The sequence below is a fragment of the Mustelus asterias genome, chromosome 13 (genome assembly GCF_964213995.1).
Source record: "Mustelus asterias chromosome 13, sMusAst1.hap1.1, whole genome shotgun sequence".
Taxonomy (NCBI): Eukaryota; Metazoa; Chordata; class Chondrichthyes; order Carcharhiniformes; family Triakidae; genus Mustelus; species Mustelus asterias.
Genome location: NC_135813.1, coordinates 87,711,158 through 87,733,996, shown reverse-complemented (window position 1 = coordinate 87,733,996; position 22,839 = coordinate 87,711,158). Strand labels below are relative to the sequence as shown.

The following is a 22,839-nucleotide window of genomic DNA, read 5'->3' as shown; positions in this document are numbered from 1 at the left end:
ATCAAAAGGATGACAGATTCAACCCCCAAAATGGTAACAATGTGGGTGATACAATTGGGATGGTCACCCCCAGATTCCATTCCCTGATCGGAAAAGATAATAATTGGCAATTCACAGAATCATAGAATAGAATCATAGAATCCCTACAGTGCAGAGAGAGGCCATTTGGCCCATCGAGTCTGCACCGACCACAATCCCACCCAGGCCCTATTCCCGTAACCCCACTAACCCCGACACTAGGGTCAATTTAACACGGCCAATGCTCCTACTCCACACATCTTTGAACTGTGGGAGGAAACCGGAGCACCTGGAGAAAACCCATGCAGACACAGGGAAAACGTGCAACCTCCAAACAGACAGTGACCCGAGCCGGGAATCGAACCTGGGTCCCTGGCGCTGAGAGACAGCAGTGCTAACCACTATGCCGGTAACTTGCTCATCAAAGGTGATACTGGGTCGATGTGATCTCCTGGACAGCTTTCTACCATTTCAAGGGGTTGGAGAGAGAAATTTTAGGATTTCCCCCCCTTGTTGTCTCTCGGGGGGGGGGGGGGGGGGGGGGGCGGAGAAAGAGAGAAGAGGGGAGAAGAAGTGTTTAGCCACAATGGTGCAGCCAGTTTGATGTGGGGCAAGTGTGATGGACCAGCTGGCGAAGGCGGAGAGTGGGGTGCACAGCTGCAGGAAAAGATAGCAGTCAAACTCTCCCTGCAACCACACACTGTGAATTTAGTGCCTTCAGAAGATGAGAATTGGATGAAGGTAAAAATAAAATTACAATTTGAAGTATAAAGCAAGGCTAAAGATAAATCTGAGACACTAAAACAAAGCAATGCTCCCTCCTCCCTCCCCCACGGGCGATGCAGTAGAAAAGGTCAAACGTTACCTTTTTAACGCTTTCTAGATGTCAGCTGTAGTGAATGTAGAATGATGCAATCGTGTGTGATTGGCATTCAGAAACTCGACCCAAATATGATCTTTAATAAACCAGCTAGTTTTCAACAAGGTGCCTGGGACTGAACAATTCTGCTTCTACAAAAGGTAATTACCAGCTGTAAATGTAACTTCCTGTATTAAGTACAGGTGCTTAAACTGTACATTTATTTTTCTTTATGAAGAATGTAATTTAAGTGTAATCCTATACTCCACTGTTATTACCGTGATAAATCTGTTTTACAGTTAAGGTCTAGAATTTAACTTTCATCATTCAGGGTGCAAAGATAAATGAACAACTTAATTGATTGTCCTTACATCTTTGACATGATTATTCGTTGAAAGGTACTCTCATTTTAGGATTAATGTAATTACAATTGAGAGATCACTGTTCAAAAACGCACTTCGGTATTTCCGTAAGGGCGTGTTGTTATTTATTAGTGCCAGTGGGATTTCAGAATGTTTCCGTGGCAACAGGATGTTCCGGGAAGCATGTTTCCATTACACCAGCTCCTTCACCGAGCAAACAAAACACAACGTACTTTGTTTAATCCAAGAGGCAGCATAACAAGGAGATGTTGGCAGGGGAGGGGAAAGATTTGTCTGGAACGAGGAATAGACAATCTACAGCGAACGTGTGAACAATTAATCATTCGGCTGCTGGGGTGGGGAGGGTTGGCAGAGCAAAGAAAAATCACTGCTTAAAGCTGGCTTTTCACCAGGTGAAAAAGCATAGGTAAGAAACGCCATTCTTCTGACTCGTAATCTGTTGCTTTACTCATTCAGAATCTGGCTGCAGAGGCCAGATGTTGAGGTTATCTGAGGGTTGCCAACTCTCCAGAATTGTCCTGAAGAGCCCACAAACTGAAGATTAGTCTTCAGGGATGGCAACCCAGGAGAAAAATAATTGGGGATGTTTAATTAATTGAGAGTAGTTTTCATTTTAGTTAGTTATCAAAATATTAACAAATGATGTTAGAAGTCTGTTGGGGAGGGAAAGGTTGTTGGAGGTGGGATATCATGTGGTGAAACCTCCCGAAACATGGCCAGAGTTTGCAACCTTTGGCTCTCTCTCCCTATTGGTCTCTATTAATTTCTATATACAAGATTCAAGTTGACTATTTAAACTAATAGTCACCAGGCGAGCATTGACAAGGACCGAAATAGGTGGCAGAAAACTGCTACTCTTGTGTGTGCATCTGCAGGAACTGTAATACTATACAGTCCAACTACAAGTAGATCATTCATAGCTCCCTCTCAACCACTTCAGTGTCTGATGAAGCCATATTAATCCACATTCAATTCCTGGTGAATGCAGGGCCAGTTGATTTCAATCAGGGCAGGAGATGGTACAATTGGATGGACTGGGTAACTGAATTCAGCCACTGCGCCCATGGTGATCATAGAATCCTATAGTGCAGAAGGAGGCCATTTGGCCCATCGAGTCTGCACCGACCACAATCCCACCCAGGCCTGATCCCCATAACTCCATGCATTTACCCTAGCTAGTCCCCCTGATACTAAGGGGCAATTTAGCATTGCCAATCTATCTAACCCACACATCTCTGGACTTGACTTGGTGATAGATTATAATTATTTAATGAATATTGTTAATTTGGAACAAGCCTGTTCCTTTTGTGCACATTTGTAGTTTGTGTATTTTACCCTCTCTAGATGCTGGACTATCTCACAATCCTTGGCATCTTTGTGGCAAGTCTACTTTTCCTTCTCCTACTGTTCCCTATCCTGGTTCGGAACAACAGCACAGCTGCAATTTTCTGGCACACCGTCCTGAAAGAGAAAATGACACAGCTCATAACCGGAAGAAGCAAAGAGGAGAGAATTTTAGAATTTGTGCTGCAAAATGCTGTGAAAGGTGATGCAAAGAGTGTGGTGGACAACATTGACAAATACTGCAGGGAGAAGGAGTGGGCAATGAATGTAGGGGATGAAAAAGGTAAAATTTTATTTGAAAAATAATCTAAGATCAGATCTGACCCCTGCTATTTAAGCACATTTTGGCAGTAAGGACTTCATTTTGCTCAAAATGTGTTGAACTTTTGTACACCTGTCCAGAAATGTGGTGCAGCCCAAACTCTAAATGATATGAATATAATGGTAACTATAGCTCATATAGTGCCTTCAATGTAAAAGTATGATCAAAGGTGCTTCAAAAGGGACATATGGGAAAATATAACTTTATTCTTGTAAAATGCAATAATTAAATTGCAAAACAGTATTCTAGAGAACTTAATTTAACATTTGTATTTAGTTATAATTCACTCCTTTCTAAAACAATACTGAATGGCTCAAAAGTCGCCAAGCATTTTCTCCCTCAAACAAAATATTAAAGATATTAGCAGCTCAGAGTTTTCTCTAAAACAATGGGCTATTCAAGAGGAAAAGATACTGATGCACCGCTTTGTTGGATTTGCGCTACGCATTAAACTTGTTGCAGCATGGATTTTCTTTTGCATTTTAATTATGGCATATTTCAGGATTGGGATCCACATTGACATAAAGCTTTGACCATTCTTTGAAAGTGAGCTTCAAGCCTCAAGTTAGAAGAAAATGAGAATCTAAGAACTAGGAAAAGAGTTAGACCATGTTACCCCTCAAGCTTGTTCTTGTCATTCAATACAATCACGGCTGATCTTCAGCCTCAACTCTACTTTTGTACCTGCTCCCCATATCCTTGGATTCCCTGAGATATCAATAATCTATCTCATTCTTCAATATATTCAATGATGGTGCATCCACAAACCTCTAGGGTAGAGAACTGCAATGATTCATAACACTCCATGAAGACATTTCTCATCTCAGTCCTAAATGGTCAACCATTTATCCTGGAGCTGTGTTCCCCATGTTTCAGATAACCCAATTTGGTGAAGTAACTCCTCAGTTTCTAGCCTAATATGCTCCTTCATAATCTTGTAACTTTCAATGAAATAATTCTCAATTCTTCTAAATTCCAGAGAGTATAGGTCCCAATTTACTCAGCCTCCCATTCCAGGGACCAATCTAGTGTACTTTACATCTCCAAGACAAATATTTATTTTCTTAGACATAAAGACCAAAACTGCTCACAGTACTTCAGGTGTTGTCTCACGAAAGCCCTATACAAATGTAGCGAGACTTCCTTATTCTTGTACTGCAGTTGACTTGCGAGGAAGACCTACATGCCATTTGTCTTCCTAATTGTTTGCTGCACCTTGTACAAGTGCACCCAAGTCTCTCGGAACATCAACCCTTCACAATCCAACAAAGTATTTTTAAATACTTGATGTTGGAGCTCACATATGTTGGAGAGATCAAAAGCATGATGATCTTGGAAAGAGCTCCTCGATGACAAAATCCTGAAACTATTTTTTTTGAGATGATAGGCCTCAAGTTGCGAGAGAGAAGTGAGGAAGTAAAATCAGAAGTTTCGATCATCTCATCACAACTATTTTATCAAAAGCAAAATACTGTAGATGCTGGAAATCTGAAAAAACAGAAAATGCTAGAAATAATGAGCAGGCCTGGCAGGATCAATGGAGAGAGAAAAAGAGGATTAACGTTTCAGGTCTGTTACCTTTCACCAGACCCAAAAGGTTAACCGTTTCTCATTTTCTGTTTTAAAGCCCCATCTTATCCTTGGACAAAATCTATTCCTTCCTATTCCTCAAAGCAGGGAGCATTTGAAAAATACAGACCCAATCAAGAATATTACTTTTATAGATGAATGACCTTCCCAACTAGGATTGCCAGCTTCATGGCCTTTGCAACTAAGAATATACCATGGTGCCCCAACCCTGCATAGCAATGAGAAGAGATTAGACAAGACCATAAGAAATAGGAACAGGGGTAGGCCATTCAGCCCTTCAAGCCTACTCTGCGATTTTATAAGATGATTGATCTAACACACATTAAGGTCACTTTCCTGCCTTATCTCTCTAATCCTTAATTCCCCTACTTAATGGAAAACCTATCAATCTCAGCCTGGAAAACATTCAAGGACTCAGCCTCCACAGCTTCCTGGGGTAAAGAATTCCGTAGATTCACCACTGAGAGGAAATTCTTTCTTAAATCGATCTTCAATGAGCACCCCCTTATTATGCGACTATGCCTTCTGGTCCGACACTCTCCCATGAGTGGAAACATCCTCCCAACATTTACCCTGTCTAACCCTCAAAAAACCTTAGATGTTTCAATCATATCACCTCACTTTCTTCTGAAACTCAAGAATACAGGCGCAAGCTGTCTGATATTTCCTCATGTGGCTGAGGAGGTGCAAAAAAGTTGAGAATCAGGGATGAGGGGCTTAAATTATATAGAAAGACTGAAGCTGCAGTTCTTTGTCTATGGGAAGATTTGGTAGAATTGTTCAAAATCATGAGACATCTTGATAGAATGGATAGAGAGAAACTGTTCCCATTGGCAGAAGGGTCAAGAACCAGAGGACAGAATCAAAGGCAACATGAGAAAAAATGCTTAAGCAGTGAGTGGTTGTGATCTGGAATGCACTGTTTGAAAGGGTGGTGCAGGCAAATTTAATCATGGCTTTCGGAAGGGAATTGGATAAGCAGCTGAAAAGCCAACAATTGTAGGGCTACGGGGAAAGGGCTGAGGAATGGCACAAGTTAAATTTGCTCTTGCAAATGGCCTCTTGTGCTGTAACGATTCCATGATGCTATAAGTTGACCAAGTCATCTTGGCTCTAGCTCAGGCAGGCATGTTGACACCAACTATTGGTGCAAACAATTGCTGCCAGATGAATGGTTTTATTTGCAAAAAAGGTTTTCCGTGAATGCCGGACACACTATACAGGCACAACATTACTCTATTTGTCATGGTTCTTGCCAAGAAAAGTGCAAAGTAAGTGAGCTGATCAAAACCGAATCCACAATCGCTATGAAAAATACTGAACTGTGATTCCCCAAGTTTGATTGGGGAATCAAAATCGCAGCTGGGGTTCTGACAATAAGTTCCTTCAGTACCAGATTTCAGAAGTCTTTTTTTGGTGTGCGATGAATGTGACCTTTCTTGGTCAAAGTATTTTGGATTTTCAGACACATCAATGAGCTGTCAGATTATTCTGGATTCAGTGATAAAATCTGTGTGGAGTCCATGCCTTAAATAATAAATGAACCATACCAGAAGACAATGTACTTAAACTGAAATGTGGAGCTGAGTTCAGTGTTCCTGTCAGTTACCATGGTAGCTATCTACTGGGTAGACTGAGTCGAGGGACATTGAAGATTGCCTGCCAAATTTAATATATAAAAACTGATATGATCACAGAATAATTTATCCTTTGATGCCACCATACTTTGCGAAAATTGTTTTACAGAAAGAATAAAGTACAAACATCGATTTAGGGCATCATTATGCAAGTCTGCGTTTGTAAATAAGATTAAATTATTCATAGTAAGTGTGTTAAGTAAGCAAGGATAATGTACATCCACATAAGTCTACATTGTTACTTGCTCCTGAGGGGCAAATCCCAAACAGAACTTTGTCGCACAACCTATGGTGGAGTGCATTTCTTTTCACAGGAGTAGTTTATGAAGGGAAAAAAAAACTGGATCACATTCCAGTACTGATCGAAGCAATGCAAGGAGGGACGATTCCATGTCTGTGCTTAGTTGGTTGATCTCTTCAGGATGGCCAAAATGGGACCTATGATCATACAATTGGCTTCAATGGGATGAGTCGGTCAAAAGGAATTCAACTAAAGTTCCTGCTTATAACTATTATCCAGTTCCATTTGCTGAAAGGTGTGCATGTTTGGACTTTGATTGAAAATTAAAAGGTCTCCCGCAATCAAATTGTCTATTTTAAGTTCACATATGAACAATGACCACCTTGACACCCACAGGGGTATACCCCTTCATGAGTCATAGTCTTCAGCACAGAAAAGTGATGAAAAACTAGGCAATGTTAATTACAAATTCAGCAGAAAAATCCAGTAAAACACTCATGAACTGGCTGAGAATATTCCACACTACACAATAGCAAAGGGTTTAGTTAGATGGCATAGAAAGCTTAGACAGAATATGTTGAAGGACATGACACTATTTCAACTCAATCCACCTAAGTAACATCTATGAATGTCTATAGTCCAAACCATCCTATCCTCTCCTGGCCAATGATGACCAACCATAAAACTCAAGCAAAGGGAACCAGAGAATAACCTGAAGAGAGTCACCAAATTTGTTCCAAAGGTTATTTTAGTTGTCAAAGAAATTCTCAAATCTTTAAAAGTGTGGCAGTTGATTATCTTGCTCTGGGGTCAGTAAGTGGTGCAAAGAATTGCTGGCAGATGAATACAGCTTTATTTGCAAACAAGGTTTTCCATGAATGCTGGACACACTACACAGGCACAACATTACTCTATTTGTCATGGTTCTTGCCAAGAAGTGCAAAATAAGCGAGCTGGATCAAAACTGAATGCACAGTTGCAAAGAAAGAATACTGAACTATGATTCCCCAATTTCAAATCGCTCCAATAATCGCAGCTGGAATTCTTCAGTAACAGATTTCAGAAGTTTTTTTTTGGTGTGCGACAAAAATAAGATATGACTGAGACAAATGAAAGAAAGCTCAATGTAACTTGTGGCTCACAGTTTACTTGCCTAGCCTGTTTAAAGAAGTAACCCATAGCAAGAAGTTGTGTCGACGCACTTAACATTTTTCATTTGATACCTGCATAAAAGAAAGGGGTTGAAGGTGAACGGGAACACTGGATTAACGTGATCAGAGTGATTCGCTTGTGTGAAGGATAAACGCTAACAGGTGAAGGATAAACACCAACAGAGGTTGACTGGCTGAATGGCCTGTTTCTGTATTGTAATTGTTATGTATTTATATGCAGGTGCGATCTTGGACAGAGTGTTGGAGGAGGCAAATCCATTAACCGTGTTGGAACTGGGGACATACTGTGGTTACTCAGCCCTGCGCATGGTCCGTGTGCTTAGATCAGGTGCTCGCTTGCTGACCATCGAGTTCAATCCAGCCAATGCAAACATTGCAAAACAGATCTTCCGCTTTGCTGCAGTTGAGGACAAGGTAAAAGATCTCATTTGGTCTCCTAAAACCACAAGGAGAAATTCAATAGTTTGTTAAAAATCTGCAATTCTTTTTCATATGATATCGGGATGATTAGATATTAATTTATAACCATCCAACTTCCATAAAGAGAAAATAGGTTTTAAAATTAGGTAATGGAAATCTTCTCAAAGGATGAGGAGCTTGGTTAATAAAAAACACTTGCAAATAGTGCCTTTCATAATCTCAGAGCACCCCAAAAACATTACGGCCAATGAAACGGTGTGGCCTTGGATATACTAATATAGTCTTTGCACCAAGTTAGAAACTGTTAATGTCCACGCAAAAAAATTCAAAAGGATCTTGCACTGTAAAAAAAAAATTAGCAGCTCACAGAAGCTAAATTTAAAGAGAACGTTGATTAAAGCCAATAAGTAAAAAAAATACGAAAGCACAGTTGAGTTGTTTTCCTTAGAGTAGAGACGGCTGAGGGGGAGATCTGACTTGAGGTCTACAAAATTATGAGGGAGATAGATGGGGAAAAAAGCGTTTCCCTTAGTAGAGGGGTCAATAACCAGGTCAAGGACAGGAGGTTTAAAGGGGATTTGAAGAAAAACTTTTTCACCCAGAGGGTGGCAGGAATCTGGAACTCATTGTCTGAAAGGGTGGTAGAGGCAGGAACCCTCAACATTTAGACGAGCACTCGAAACACCATAGTATACAAGACTATGGACTCAGTGCTGGAAAATGGTATTAGAATAAATAGGTGCTTGATGGCCAGTGTAGCATGATGGGCCAAAGGACCTCTTTCCATGCTGTAAAACTCTATGAAGGGGGGGCGAGAGAGAGAGAAGAGGGAGGAGAGAGAAATGAGAAAGAGTCCAACAGGGGCCACAATCTAAAGATACTGGATAAACTATTTAGGACTGAGATGTGGAAGAATTTCTTCACCTAGAGTAGTGAACCTGTGGAATTCACCACCACAGAAAACATTGTAGTTTCCAAGGAGTTAGACATAGCTCTGGGAGTGAAGGGGATCAAAGCATATGGGGGGAGAAGCGGGATAATGAATGGCAGAGCAGGCTTGAGGGGCCGAATGGCATACTCTCATTTTCTATGTTTTGATATTTCTATAAATTTGGCACTTCTGGCTGGAGAGAGTAGCAAATGCTTCAGCCTGATCTTCCCCATTGATATGCTGCTCCCCCATCATTAAGTTTGGGGATGTTTGTGGACCCTCCTCCTCCAGTGAGTTGTTTAATTGTCCACCACCATTCACAACTGGGTGTGGCAGGACTGCAGAGCTTCGATCTGATCCCTTGGGTGTGGAATCACTTAGCTCGGTCTACTACTTGCTGCTTATGTTGTTTGGCATGCAAGTAGTCCTGTGTTGCAGCTTCACCAGGTTGCCACCTCATATTTAGATTTGCCAGAGTTTTAAAAATTAATTTCACGGAATGTGGGCAAGGTCCCCAATTGTCCTCAAGGTGGTGGTAATGAGCCACCTTCTTGAACAGTCACAGTCTGTTGTGCAGATACAACCATAGTGCTGTCTGAGGGGAACTTCAAGATTTTTTAACCCAATGGCATTCAAGGAATAGGGATATGGCTCCAAGGCGGGATGATGCGAGACTCAGAGTGGAACTTGTGAGGTGGCGGCGGTGTGAAAAGGCACTGGTGAGTTGCTGCAGTGCATCTTGTACTTCGTATGCATTGTAGCCACATTACCATGGGGTTAGAGGAATGCCAGGATGACCCATCGCTCAGCCATTGGAAGGCCTCAATCGCCATAAAATAGTAGTGGATAACTTGCAGCCTGGAGGCCACGCCTGGCTTCTGAATGCCGCCCAGGAGACATTTTGTTGACTGCTGCTCGTGCGCAGTTGCCATGTTACATTGATTTCCGCCCACGTATGATTGAAGTGATGGCTCACAACATTGACTGCGAGAGCTGTGGGCTCCCTCTGCATCCAAAGTGTTAATATTTCTTTGTTGTTACCATTTGAATTTGATGGAGAGTTCTATTAATATATAAATGGTTCAGTATTTTCTATACTCGTTATGAAACATTCAGCATGTATTTAAACTTATTCATGGGTCACAGTTAGTGAACAAGCCTAGCAGGGCCACTCATGCAACCCATTCACTAAGCTAGGTTGCCCATCACTGCCCTAAAGGGAGGAACAGGTTAGAACTGCTATACTCTGACACTGTAGCCAACGATGAAAGTGTTTTCCAAAACAGGGATTCAGACGGTTGCCAAGTTCAACATATTATTCCCATAATGAAAAATAGTTCTAATCATTTGTCTCCTGGTCCAATGAACTAAGGTGGAGATCTTGGAAGGCTCATCTGGAAATATTATTCCACAACTGAAGAAAAAATATGAGGTGGACACTTTAGATTTTGTTTTCCTTGATCATTGGAAGGACAGATATCAACCTGACACCCAACTCCTGGAGGTAAGAGCTGTGTTTTCCTTCTACACCAGGCCAATATAGCTTGAAATATGCACAGGACAGCTTTAGAAATATATGCCTTCAATGCATAAATATCATCCAAGGAAATAAAGACATTGTCTCAGTAAAGATTGTTTTTTGTGCATTTCAATAACTTGGAGTTGATTTCATTTTAATTTGAGCATCAATATCTTTATGAAAACTAATTTGAACTATTTTAATACAACAGAGATTACAAGTAATTAGAAAAACTGGAATCAGTGACTTATGAGAATGGAGAAACTAAGAAACAGACTGAGAACTTAGCTTCACGGGACATTGAATATGATTGGCATACAAACATACCCAATGGCATCTCAATCTTCACACCATATTTTAATGTAGAGAAGCTGGAGGTTCCAGCATGCCACCACTACAACCCCCAGAACAGGTCAAAATAGATTTTCACATATGAAGCTATGCTTTATAAAAAAAACTATGAATTTGCTGGCAGGAAACCACAAACTGAAGCTTTTAAATCCACATTCCAATGGCTTGAAATCACAGTTAATGGATCATACAATCCCTACAGTGCAGAGGGAGGCCATCATTCCTGCACCGACAACAATCCCACTCAGGACCTATCCCCGTAATCCCATGTATTTACCTTGCTAATCCCCCTGACACTAAGAGGCAATTTAACTTGGCCAATCAACCTAACCTGCACATCTCTGGACTGTGGGAGGAAATGCCATCAGACATGGGGAGAACGTGCCAGAAGATTTGCTTTGAAAGAGTATGAATAGGGGCCATCTCCTACCCCATTGATAAAGGGTACTCAACTGGGTGACCAAAAAAAAACCAGTAGATAATGGGACCCTGGCTGTGAAAGGATTTGCCCAGATGTATTCTAATCAAGTATGCCAACTAGTTGACTAACTGTGACCATATCTGGTTCACTGGGCAGTTGGAGAGTCATGTGACAAGTCAGCCAACCCATTGTTGTTAAGCCCTTATTTTTGGTGCAGATCAGCATGCAAATGAGACATGGAGGAAGATAGACCCTGAGTGGGCTCCCCCTCTCTCTCTGCATCTAACTTGCAAATTTTGAACCTCCTCTGATGACTTTGACTATTGTGTCACTACTGTGCCTTTAAGAAATGTACTTTAAGAATGTTTTCTGCAGTTGGGAAGCAGACCTGTTTTTTTTTCCATTATTGGCCCCAAGCTTTTATTATTGCTATAGTCATATAATGTGCCTTTTGTTTATTTTTAATCTGGGCCTACTGCAGTGTCCTGGGGTTTATAGCACTTTTTGAATTGTTGGGGAAGGAATGATTGACAGGTCAAGTGAGACAGCTTCCCCCCCTAAGAAAAAAATCCAAGAAGTTACTTTCAGTTTGGCAGAAACCAATTTTCTTCTTGTCTATCAAACTAATTAAATCCTACTCTAGAACCCCAGGGGATAAACTACCATTGACAAAACTGCATTAACTCAGCTTGAAACAAACACTCCAATAATTAGAAGCAATTATTCTTCTGCATTAATCAGCATGTGGGCTGCTGGTTGCAGACAATTGGCACCATAATCAGAGTTGAAGTGTAAAACAGCCCAGGTACAGTATCATCACATTACCTTTTCCTTAGACTGGGTTTAGTTTTTAAAATTTAATTAATGAGATCTGGGCACCACTGGTTAAGCCCGCATTTATTGCCAACCCTAATTATCCTCGAGGTGGTGATGGTGAGCTACCTTCTTAAACCACTGCAGTCCATGTAGTAGACACACCACAGTGCTGTTGTGGGGGGGGGGGGGGAATTCCAGGATTTTGCCCCAGCGACAGTGAAGGAATGGCGATATATTTCCAAGTCAGGCTGATAAGTGACTTGGAGGGAAACTCACAGGTGGTGGCATTCCCATGCATCTGCTGCTCTTGTCCTTCCTGATGCTAGCGATCGTGGGTTTGGACGGTGCTGAGGAAAAGTAAAATAAATACTATTCTCTTTTTGAACCGGTTAGTTTGCGTCTTTTATAGTTGCAGCATGTAAATAGTTTGGCATCCTTGGCTTAAAAAACTCCTGTTGCAGTCAAATAAGGAGTCGGGAAAGAAGGGAGCCATTCCACCTCTCCACATCTGGTCGTAACATCACCCCCTTACATTCTTCCTTGATAATACTTGTGTAAAAAACCTATTCAATTATGTATAGAAGTTGCATTGTTGTATCAAGTGCCTCAAAAAGTGTCATACCTTGGCAACAATGAATGTCCGTCGGGCAAAAGCTGTAGATTAGCTGAGCTAAAATAAGGATTTATAGAGGCAAACGGCAGAGATGAGGGCAAAACTAGATGAACGCAGCAGGGAGATAAGAGGAGGCTATGTTGATAGGGATGGATGAAGAGGATGGGAAGAGGCTCGGGTGGAGTATAAAGACCAAGATGGACTAATTAAGCTGAATGGACTGTTTCTCTGCTGTAACATAACTATCTCATTAACTAAATGTAAACAAATCAAAACCAAGCTGTTTGATTCTGCTCAGCATCAACCAGCAGAAAACTGTTTTTTGTTGAAAGCTTTCAATTCAAAACTGGAGTGCAACAGGAAACAATCAAATCATTTCTTCAATGTTAAAACTTTCAATCATAACCTTTCATTTTCCCCACAACTGAAAACTCCCAGTAAAATTAACATTTAACAAATCCACAAACATTAATTCTGAATTAAATATTTATTCTTATTCCAAGTTCAAAGCAATGTTAATGATCCCTGGAACATACCTCTCTCCCTCCCCCCCCCAAAAATTTATTTTGAGAGCCTGTGATTCAATCTGGAGAATTTAACTGGAGCTTCAGTTGGTTTTGTTGACATTTTACCCTTGCAAACGCTATGGTTTTTCCTGCTTTGGTTGCAGCCTATTTCAGTTAAAAGCAAGTATTTGTCCAAATCATCTGTGCTGTCTGTATTGACCTGCTCTGTGTGTTCCCTGCAGCTGCCTGAACAGACCCACCCTGAGCTGTGGCCACTCAGGCTGCTGCAGGAAGCACGCATATTGGCACACCAGACTTGCCTGGAACGACGATGTGGACTTAAACCCATCTTGCTGAATCCTTCGTTGGCAGTTTTTGCTTTTTCTCCTTGCCCACTGCAAGTTTTAGTTCAGTGAACAAGCACAATTGGACAGGGTTGTCTAACCTGCAGTCTGAGGGAGCCCCAAGCATCTCAGACAATTCAGTCCGATCTGCATTTCAGTGTTAGATATTGGTTTGTCTTTCTTATATCTCAAGCAGGAGGTTTGGAAAAACGTATTTTTAACAAAGTTGACTCATCAATTAATAAATCTTAAATCAGTTTACCAAAATCTGTTATCAGCAACTTTACATCTATGCAAATTCATCGGAACAGGAGTTTAAACTTAATGTGTGTCTTGATGCTTTGTGGTATACATCCATGTAGCCATGAAGACAAAAGCTTCAGTAGTAAATGTTTGGTGTCTACTCCTTCAAAGTCTCCATGGATGTTTGTGCAGGTAAAATCCCTCCATGGCCTCTTCCCTTCTTCTCTAACCTCCTCCAGCCCTACAAAAGAACTCTGACTCCCTGGATTTTTGCTATCCTTCAATTCTTTCCTGTCGCACATCCATAATTTTCATTGCACATCACTGGTGCCATGCCTTCAGCTACCTAGACTGGAAGCTCTGGCATGTCATTCCTAAATCCCACTGCCTTTCTCACCTCAAAGTCACTCCTAAAAAGCTACCCTCTCTGACCAAGCTTTTAGTTACCTATTCTAATATCTCCTTACTTGGCTTGACTTTAAAATGCATTTGGAGGTTTTACAATCCTAAAGGTTCTGTATAAATGCAAGTCATCATCTGGGAGTATCAAGGCAAGGGGATAACCCTCTTGAAAAGAGCGGTGGATCACAAGCATAAAAATGGGGTCAAGGTATGGCTGGGGCTGGAAATGGTCCAGAGCAAATGGGCAAGCCCAGAGTATCAACTACCTGAATAGTTAGGATTAACTTCTGAGCATTTGCAATGCCAAATTACAGCAATTGTATGACAAGACAGTGTACATAATGCAGAATTGCACTATCATAAAAGGTGTACCTTCTACTTCACTGTGGGCAATTCCACAGCCTATTTAATATATTTAAAAATAAATCTTTTTACTTCGTACAAATGAAGCAAATCATCGATGAAATACGTACTTAATCCATTTGAGAGAAATATGTGACAGTCCAGGGATGAATTTGTCATCTCTAAGTCATGAGTTGATGAGATCTATCCGACTTGCAAGGTCTTTCATTAACAGGAGTTTACAAGGGAAATGCTTGGCTAACATTCCTGAACTACAGATTGAACAGTGACAGCAAAGTCGCGATCATTTTTACTCAACAGAATTACAAAGCTCATTTACCAGGTGCTGGCTTAATTGAAACGGACAATTCTTTTATTACTTTTTAGTATAAATCAGTTACAGATACTCTGATCGAATTCCATTACGCTTTTGCATGACTTCAAATTCTGTAATTCATTGTTCTGTAATACACCCAACATATCCATTCCCATTTCTATTCAGAGATTAATCTGAACTAGCTTTAATCAGTTTACACAGATTCTCTGTCACAGCACTCAGGATACGGATTCGGTTTTGAGAGCCTTCAAAACAATTCTGCTCTGGGTTTAAATAATTTTCTTTTGGTGGAATAATTTAAGAGCAGTGAAAGACACTGAAATGCTTATTTCTGCAAATTAGAATATTCTGCTCAGCCTCACACCAAGTTGGCAACTGACAGCTGCAGCTTTCCTGACATTAAGCAACTATCGTCTCTTGTGCTACTTCCACTCGTACTGCAGCAACTCACCAAGGTTCCTTAGACAGCACCTTCCAAACCCATGACCACCACTAGCTGGAAGGCCAAGGGTAGCAGATACATGGGAACACCAGCACCTGAACCCTGTTCTTTTTACCTTCTGCAAATTTAAAGAAAAATGTCTAGTATTTAATGACTTAATGCCATGAGGGGCCAAATATAACAATAGCCCATCAAACCTCCCCCCCCCCCCCCCCCCTTTCAATGTTATAAGAGTGAATGAGGAGATAACATGAGAAAATTGATACTAAGTAATTTGCTCAAAACTTATCCCTGCCGAGATGGTATTTGCTACCAAATAAACCTGTTGGACTTTAACCTGGTGTTGTGAGACTTCTTACTGTGCTTACCCCAGTCCAACGCCGGCATCTCCACATCATGAGATAGGTTCTGCCATGGAAGCAAGTCCATTTCATTCATAAAAGATCTAGATCATCTGCGCTGGGCTATTGCTTCTTTAAGCCCCGTTACACTATCTTCATTTTCTATCTTTGTTCTTCCCCAATTATAGCCTGTTATAAAAATCTTGTGGATATCTTATTTCTTGCAATCTTGTATAGCAAAGGAAACCTATTCCCTTAGCTACACTGCAGCTATTTCCTTATTTTACACCTCCCCAGTTATATAATCCTTGATTTCTTCTAACCTAACAACCCCTTTAGGTCCATGTTGTATTATTGCCAACTGATTTATTGGATAATCCACTTGTGCGAACCCTCAGAGTGCAACATCTTCAGCATTAAACTTCAACCTTATCCAATGCTATTGAGGGAAAGTAATACAATTTGAGTGTGCAATTTTTTAACCAATTCTGCCCACATTAGTTGTTAAATAATAGAATGTAAAAACATATTCTTATATGGATGCTGCTGATGCTAATGGCAACTAAATAAAGATCAAAGTGAGAGCTTAGTTCTTACATCAGGACGTTGGAATGAAATTAAAAGAGTTGGATAAAAAGGGAACTAATAGGTATTTAGCCACACTGAGGACATGTGACATGTAGATTAGCCTAGTATATATAGAAATAGTGACTTTGTTAAGCAAAGTGGAAACTAGCAGTCTAGGGATCTAGATCATAACCACACCCAGGTGAAAAGCAGAGCCCTCTCAGAAAGAATCAAGCTGTTGGGTAGAACAGAAAGCAGCAGATGATTGTCTGCGTCGGACCCCATAAGATACATAAGAACGAGGAGCAGGAGTAGGCCATCTAGCCCCTCGGGCCTGCTCTGCCATTGAATAAGATCATGGCTGATTTTTTTGTGGACTCAGCTCCACTTACCCGCCCGCTCACCATAACCCTCAATTCCTTTACTGTTCTACCCTAAACAAAGAGAACAGTTCCCAAAAGAAAGCTACAGGCCCTGTATGGTAATTATTTGCTGGATGTGGCTTTGTGTTCAAACCTATGGGCTGTTACTTTTGGGAAGGTATTCTCAGAGTTTAGGAAAGTAGGGGACAGCGCGGTGGCACTGCTGCCTCACAGCACCAGGGACCTGGGTTTGATTCCCGGTTTGGGTCACTGCCTGTGCGGAGTCTGAACGTTCTCCTGATATCTGCGTGGATTTCCTTCAGGGGCTCCGGTTTCCTCCCACAGTCTGAAAGAGGTGTTGATTAGATGCATTGGCTATGCTAAATTCTCAGTGTACCCGAACAGGCGCCTGAGGGTGGTGACTAGGATTTTCACGGTAACTTAATTGTGTAAGTAAGCTTACTTGTGACACCAATAAATAAACAAAAAAGTAGATAGATTTAGATGGCTGGGGGAAGGGGGGCTAATTTGACTATACTGCCTGGGTCGCCATTATTGCAGTTAATTGTGAATGTTGTCCTTTACTGTTATCTTTCTGTTTTGTGTTTGAAGTTTATTAGACATTTTGTTGTGTGATTATTTACAAGTCTGACACCTTTCCTTAGTAGGTCGTATCTCTTTTCTCATGTTTTTTTCCGAATCACAAAAATAGTTAAGAACCGGCATGTGTTCTGGCATGCCTCGCACTGAACATCAGCAGGGTTCATAACACAGCATAAGAATTAATATAAAGCAGGGAATCAAAATGCATTTCACAGCTGTTTACTATCTTTTCTACATTCTTTGCTCTAATGTACATTAACTTATTATGGTTCCTGAGCTATTTCCAATCAATTACTGCTGTGGGAGGGGGGTTAGTAGAGGGCTGACACTGTGGGAGGGGGTTAGTAGAGGGCTGACACTGTGGGAGGGGGTTAGTAGAGGGCTGACACTGTGGGAGGGGGTTAGTAGAGGGCTGACACTGTGGGAGTGAGAAACACAATGCTCCTGATCAGGATGGGCATAGAAAAAAGTCCTGCATTTATGCTGTACTTTCCAGTCTATCCCAAAGCATTTTGCATTTTCGAAGTGTAGTTAGTGTTGTGATGTGGGAAAAGCAACAGCTAAGCTTTTACAAACGGCAATGTCCAGTCTGTTTTAATGATGTTGGTGGAGGGGTAATATTGTCCAGAACATGAGGTACCCTGCAATCAAATAGCTTGCCTATACACCAGCAGGATCGAAAACATCAATAACAATCAACCAGGTGTGGTTTTGGAGAGTGGTGTTACGTTCCACAATGAGGATTTAATGCCTTCAAGGGAGGATGAGGGAAGGAAAAGATCAGCACCAGTACCTTTGCTGTGTTTCCAGAATTTGAGAGCTTGATTTTGATAGATCCCCAAATATGTCGCAGTTGATAACAGTCTGTACCCAACCCTCACTCAGTAGCCCTTTGGGCAGGATTACTTTTTTGATTAGAATACATGCTTCAAAATCTAAAAGTTTGGGATTTAGGATCTATTTAAAGCCATTTGTGTTTATTTATATCTAAAAGTAAATGAATAGAATTCTGTGGTGCATTGTATAAACGTTTCACAAGGTGGTGCATGGAGTCACATGGACCTGCAAGGTCACAGATTTGTTCCTTAACTCAGTTTTGATTTACTCTACATAAAAGGTGATGTTCATTGTATATAGTGCTTTGTATGGGTGGCACCAAGCAGCCTTGAATCAATCAATCAATCTATCTAGGGACTGGAATCCTGCACAAGTCTCTTTGACTGATATGGAAAGCCTGGCAGAGAAGTGAGATCTACCAGTAGGCATTTTATTTCATCGATCAGGTGCCACTACAGTTTTCAATTGAAATAATATTGTCTTTATTAATTATGGAATTATTTTCTTTACTTGCAGGAATGTGGTCTGCTGAGAAAGGGCACTGTTTTGCTGGCAGACAACGTCATTGCACCAGGAGCCCCAGAATTTCTCCAGTATGTACGCAACAATCCCCACTATGTGTGCACGCACTACGCCTCAAACTTGGAATACACAAAGTTGAGAGACGGAATGGAAAAGGCTATTTTTAAGGGTTAAAGATGGAAAATACAAAGAACCTAATTAAGGTGTCAGAGTTTATGTAAGGATAAGTGATCCAAATTCTCCTTTTGTGCAGATTTTTATAATATTGTGAGGAATTGTACTGTGCATGTGAAATCTGTACATGGTCTCCAGCCTGAAACTGTTACTTTGTCTATCTGGTTCACCTAATCCACAGTATTGCCTTGCTGTCTGTGTTCATAAACAAGAACCTGTCTCATTCCCCACCAAAATTCATTCAAGTTTCTTCTTGTAATCACACCATTTCAGCAATCCACCCAGAGACTTAGCACACTTTTATGTACCTCCTGCAACTCTTTCTGCTGTTTCCTTATGCTTAAATTATGTACCTAGCCATTCTATCATTAAATACCCTTGCCTATTGGGGCAGGGGTGGGCATGGGTGTAGGTGACACTCATGTTGACCGAATTTGTACTTAACAGCTTGGTTAGAAATGCAAATTTAATCACAACTGCAGTTATGTTGCCGTTTTGATGTACATGGCATTGAAATTCAAAATCATCGAAGTGGGAGATGAACAAGAGACTTGATTTAGAGGGGTGCAGAGTTATGAAAAAGAGGTTACAAAGAGAAAGAGCAATGAGGCCATGGATCAGCCAATATTCTTGGTAAAAAGGTCTGGCCACGATTCCATTCACAAATGACCTGCTGACACTCACTCCCTTGGCTCACACAAGGCTGCCAACGCCAGTGGAACTGAATCCCAATGGGTCAGAGTATTTAGTAGAAGGGAAAAAATTGGAAGGGATGGGGGAGAAGAGGAGGGTTGTTCTCTATTTGTGTCAAAAGGTTCCTGTGAAGTAGAGGCAATTTCCTGGTATTAATCAGTAGGTTTTTATAGCTGAGCTTGGATTACTATTGAATTGCTCTCTAGATTGTATAGATCTTTGATTGCAAATTCCAATGAAACTCTCAATATTTCCTGATGAATTTTGTTAATACTAATAATCCATACAAAGAGCCTAGTTGTTCTAGTCTGGGGTAAAATATCAGCATCGTAAGAATCACATTAGTGGATTTCCTTGCTGAATAGAGCATTAGTCTGTTGGTCTCCATGGCGCAGCCTTTAACCAGATTGTTCTGGAATTTAAAAATATTAAGCTGAGAAGATGCATCTTCCATTGACAGCAATCCCCTCCTGGAATTATTTTTAATGCTGAATAAGAACATAAAAACATATTTTCCATGTGCTATCCCCACATCTCTCAATCCCATTAGTTTGTAAAGACCTATTGAATCCTAGTTTTGATGACTCAACAACTGAGTATCGTTGACTTCAGACAGGAAGATAATTCCACACAACTCTGAAGAATCACAGAATCATTACGGTGCAGGAGATGGCCATTTGACCTACTGTGTCTGCATCAGCTCTCCAAATGAGAAATTTTGCCTCGACTCAGTCCCAAATGGCTAATACCGTATGCCCTCCTAGTCCTAAACAACCAGTAAAGGGAAACAGCCTCTCAGCATGTACTCTGGCAAGCTCAAGAATTTTATATTGCAATTTTCTCATTCCTCTAAACTCCAGAGAATCTCAATCTCTTTCATCATTATAAGTACATATTTTCTAAGGCAAGATGTCCAAATTTGTACACTGCACTCCTGCGTGGTCTCACCAATGTTCTATAGGATTGTATTCTCCATCCCCCTTGTAATTAAGGCCAAAATTACTTTTGCTTTTCTAATTATTTGATGTACATGCACATTAACTTTGTGGCTCATGTACAAGGACCACTGTGCATCACCTCTTTTTACCATAAGTGGCTGTGGAACCCATCACAAACTTACAAAAATGATTTTAAAAATCCAACATCAAAATCGCCAAAACATCATAGAGAATTTAAGAGAACAGTGAAGGAATCATCTGCAAATTAATAACAATCTCTGCTTTTAAAGTTCTTTTACTTTTGTATAAAATAATTGCTCAATTTTGACTTTTAAAAAATGCAGTTTGCTTTGATTTCAACATCCATTTATGAAGATAATTAATGCTCACTCACTTGAGGAAACGAATCTGTAAGCAGAATTTAAAGTAATCCAAAGTAATCCAGAGTAATACATACCCAGCAGTCCTCAGAGGAATGCAATTTAGTTTTATTTCCACAGATAAAGTCAGTTTCATGAAATTGCCTGTGCTCTCTGGTGTGGACGGCACTTCAATCTGTGCCATTCAACGTTTTGGAGGCTGCCAATGAGCAAAACAGCCCTAATTGCAAAAATATAAAGGGTTACAAAAACAAAACAAACTGACCTCATCTAAACTTGTACTTCTGGCAACAACAGAGTACACAACATACACAAGTTCAAATCCTTATGCCAAATTACATGGTTTGATTTTTTAAGATCACAAACTTGACATTCCAAAAATATTTGATCCTACAGTGCCTTGGTCAGTAAATGTGCAATCCAGTGTGGTACTACATCATCAAAAACAAGGTTGGTCCCAAATTTGGCCTCTCGAGTTCTGTCAGGGTGGTGGTAGATGCTCAACAATTGGCTTCATGGATGTTGGATTAGGAACTCTTCCATGACAAAAAAACAAGATGGGGCCCAAGCTCTGATGTCTGACAAGATCGAGGGACTTTACAAGTGCAATGTCAGCCCACAAGAAAAACAGCCTTAATATTAGGGATGGGGAGAGGGGTGCTAATGGCAAATTAAGAATTATGCCCCAGTTTAAATCAATACTGTTAAGGGAAAGTGGTTTTATACTTTTAACAACATTAAGGATGTTTTAGTTGAAACTATGATGAGATTCTTGAATTGTGATGAAGATGCATTGCTCTTACCAAAATCATAAGTGACAATCACAATGTATTGGTCCTTGGTCAAAGTTTGTTTACAAGTGATTCACCCAAGCAAAAGGGAGTGACAGCACCAAATGAAGATGTCTAGAGTCACAAGGTGTATTTCAAAGGTTAAATGTGGCAACTGGGACACAAGGAAAGTGAAGTTTATGTCAAAGCAGATGACATTAACCTTTTATTGTGGTGCAAATCTCTCTCTGGCTGACCCAATACAAATAATGTTACATAACTACGTTAATACTTAGCTGGATTTTCATTTTATAGATTAGGGGAGGTACTCATCTTAACCAGAAAGGCAATATCAAATTAAATGAGAGAAATGTATTATTTGCAGAAAATGTGCTTTTCTATACAGTATCAGCAAATACTTTTATACAGGCCTTCCAGTGATAGCCTATGCTTCAGAGTGAAGGGCTACACAGAATAATTGGAATATAACCCATGGATGTTGAGATCAGGTTCATTTGTGAAAGCCCCTCCATGGTTAGAAAGGCACACAGTCTTGCACATAACTTCTGGTGTGGAGACAACAGTACCTGATCATGAATCACCCACTTCCAGAGGACAAACAGAATTGGATTTTAAAAATTGCCCCATTAACCATATTATTCATTTTGTATATCCTTTCCAGACATTATTATTTTTCAAAACATTGTGTGAACTGAAGTTTCTGCTGTTCCTCAGAAGGCACCAATCACCATGCACAGCCAGTGTAAGTGGATCGGATAGGTGAAATGGTGTCATTGCCTCAGTATTGTTGGGAAGAACTTCAATCAAGGATTTGTTGGAGGTACATGTACACAACATTACACTATGTAACATTTCTAGAGGGTTAAAATTAAAATTTTAAGAGTGAAAAGTAACTGAAGTGCGAATTACTTGGGAAAAGCAAAAAGAGCAACAACTGAAATTAACCTCTTGTCGTATGTGCTGTTAAAATTCTTCTCTCAATTGTATTAAGTATATGTAAGTTTTTCCAATCTATAATAAATGCAGCTTCAAAGTTAACTTACAGAAATGCTTTTTTACGGACACACACATCATATAACATGTTAACTCAGCTCAGCAAGATGCCATTTCTCCAGGTAACCCATTACCTCATTTGAAATGTATGACTTCAAGTTGCCCTTTCCTCAAAATGGTACACATGAGCAACAGATTCCTTTCTTACTATTTTGAACAACCACCACAATTTACTTGAGACCTTAAATATGAAGAAATATCTCAATGTACTTCACGGATCGGTGCAAAGGAATGTGATCACAACAAATAATAATCTGAAGGTGACTGATTCATGTTTACATTTCAATTGCAAAAATGGGCAATGTTATGAATGGTCTTGATGATA

At 40.4% G+C, this 22,839-nt stretch overlaps 1 protein-coding gene across 1 annotated transcript; it reads left to right on the top strand.

Moving 5' to 3' along the window:
- The first annotated feature begins 1,461 nt into the window (after window positions 1-1,461).
- On the top strand, window positions 1,462-22,497 carry LOC144503160 (catechol O-methyltransferase-like). Its single transcript, XM_078227667.1, has 6 exons — window positions 1,462-1,666; window positions 2,605-2,887; window positions 7,787-7,980; window positions 10,290-10,421; window positions 18,480-18,702; window positions 22,123-22,497. Exons 2-5 carry the CDS (start codon window positions 2,605-2,607, stop codon window positions 18,657-18,659), a joined length of 789 nt encoding a protein of 262 aa, XP_078083793.1. The 5' UTR covers window positions 1,462-1,666; the 3' UTR covers window positions 18,660-18,702; window positions 22,123-22,497.
- The last annotated feature ends 342 nt before the right edge of the window (window positions 22,498-22,839 follow it).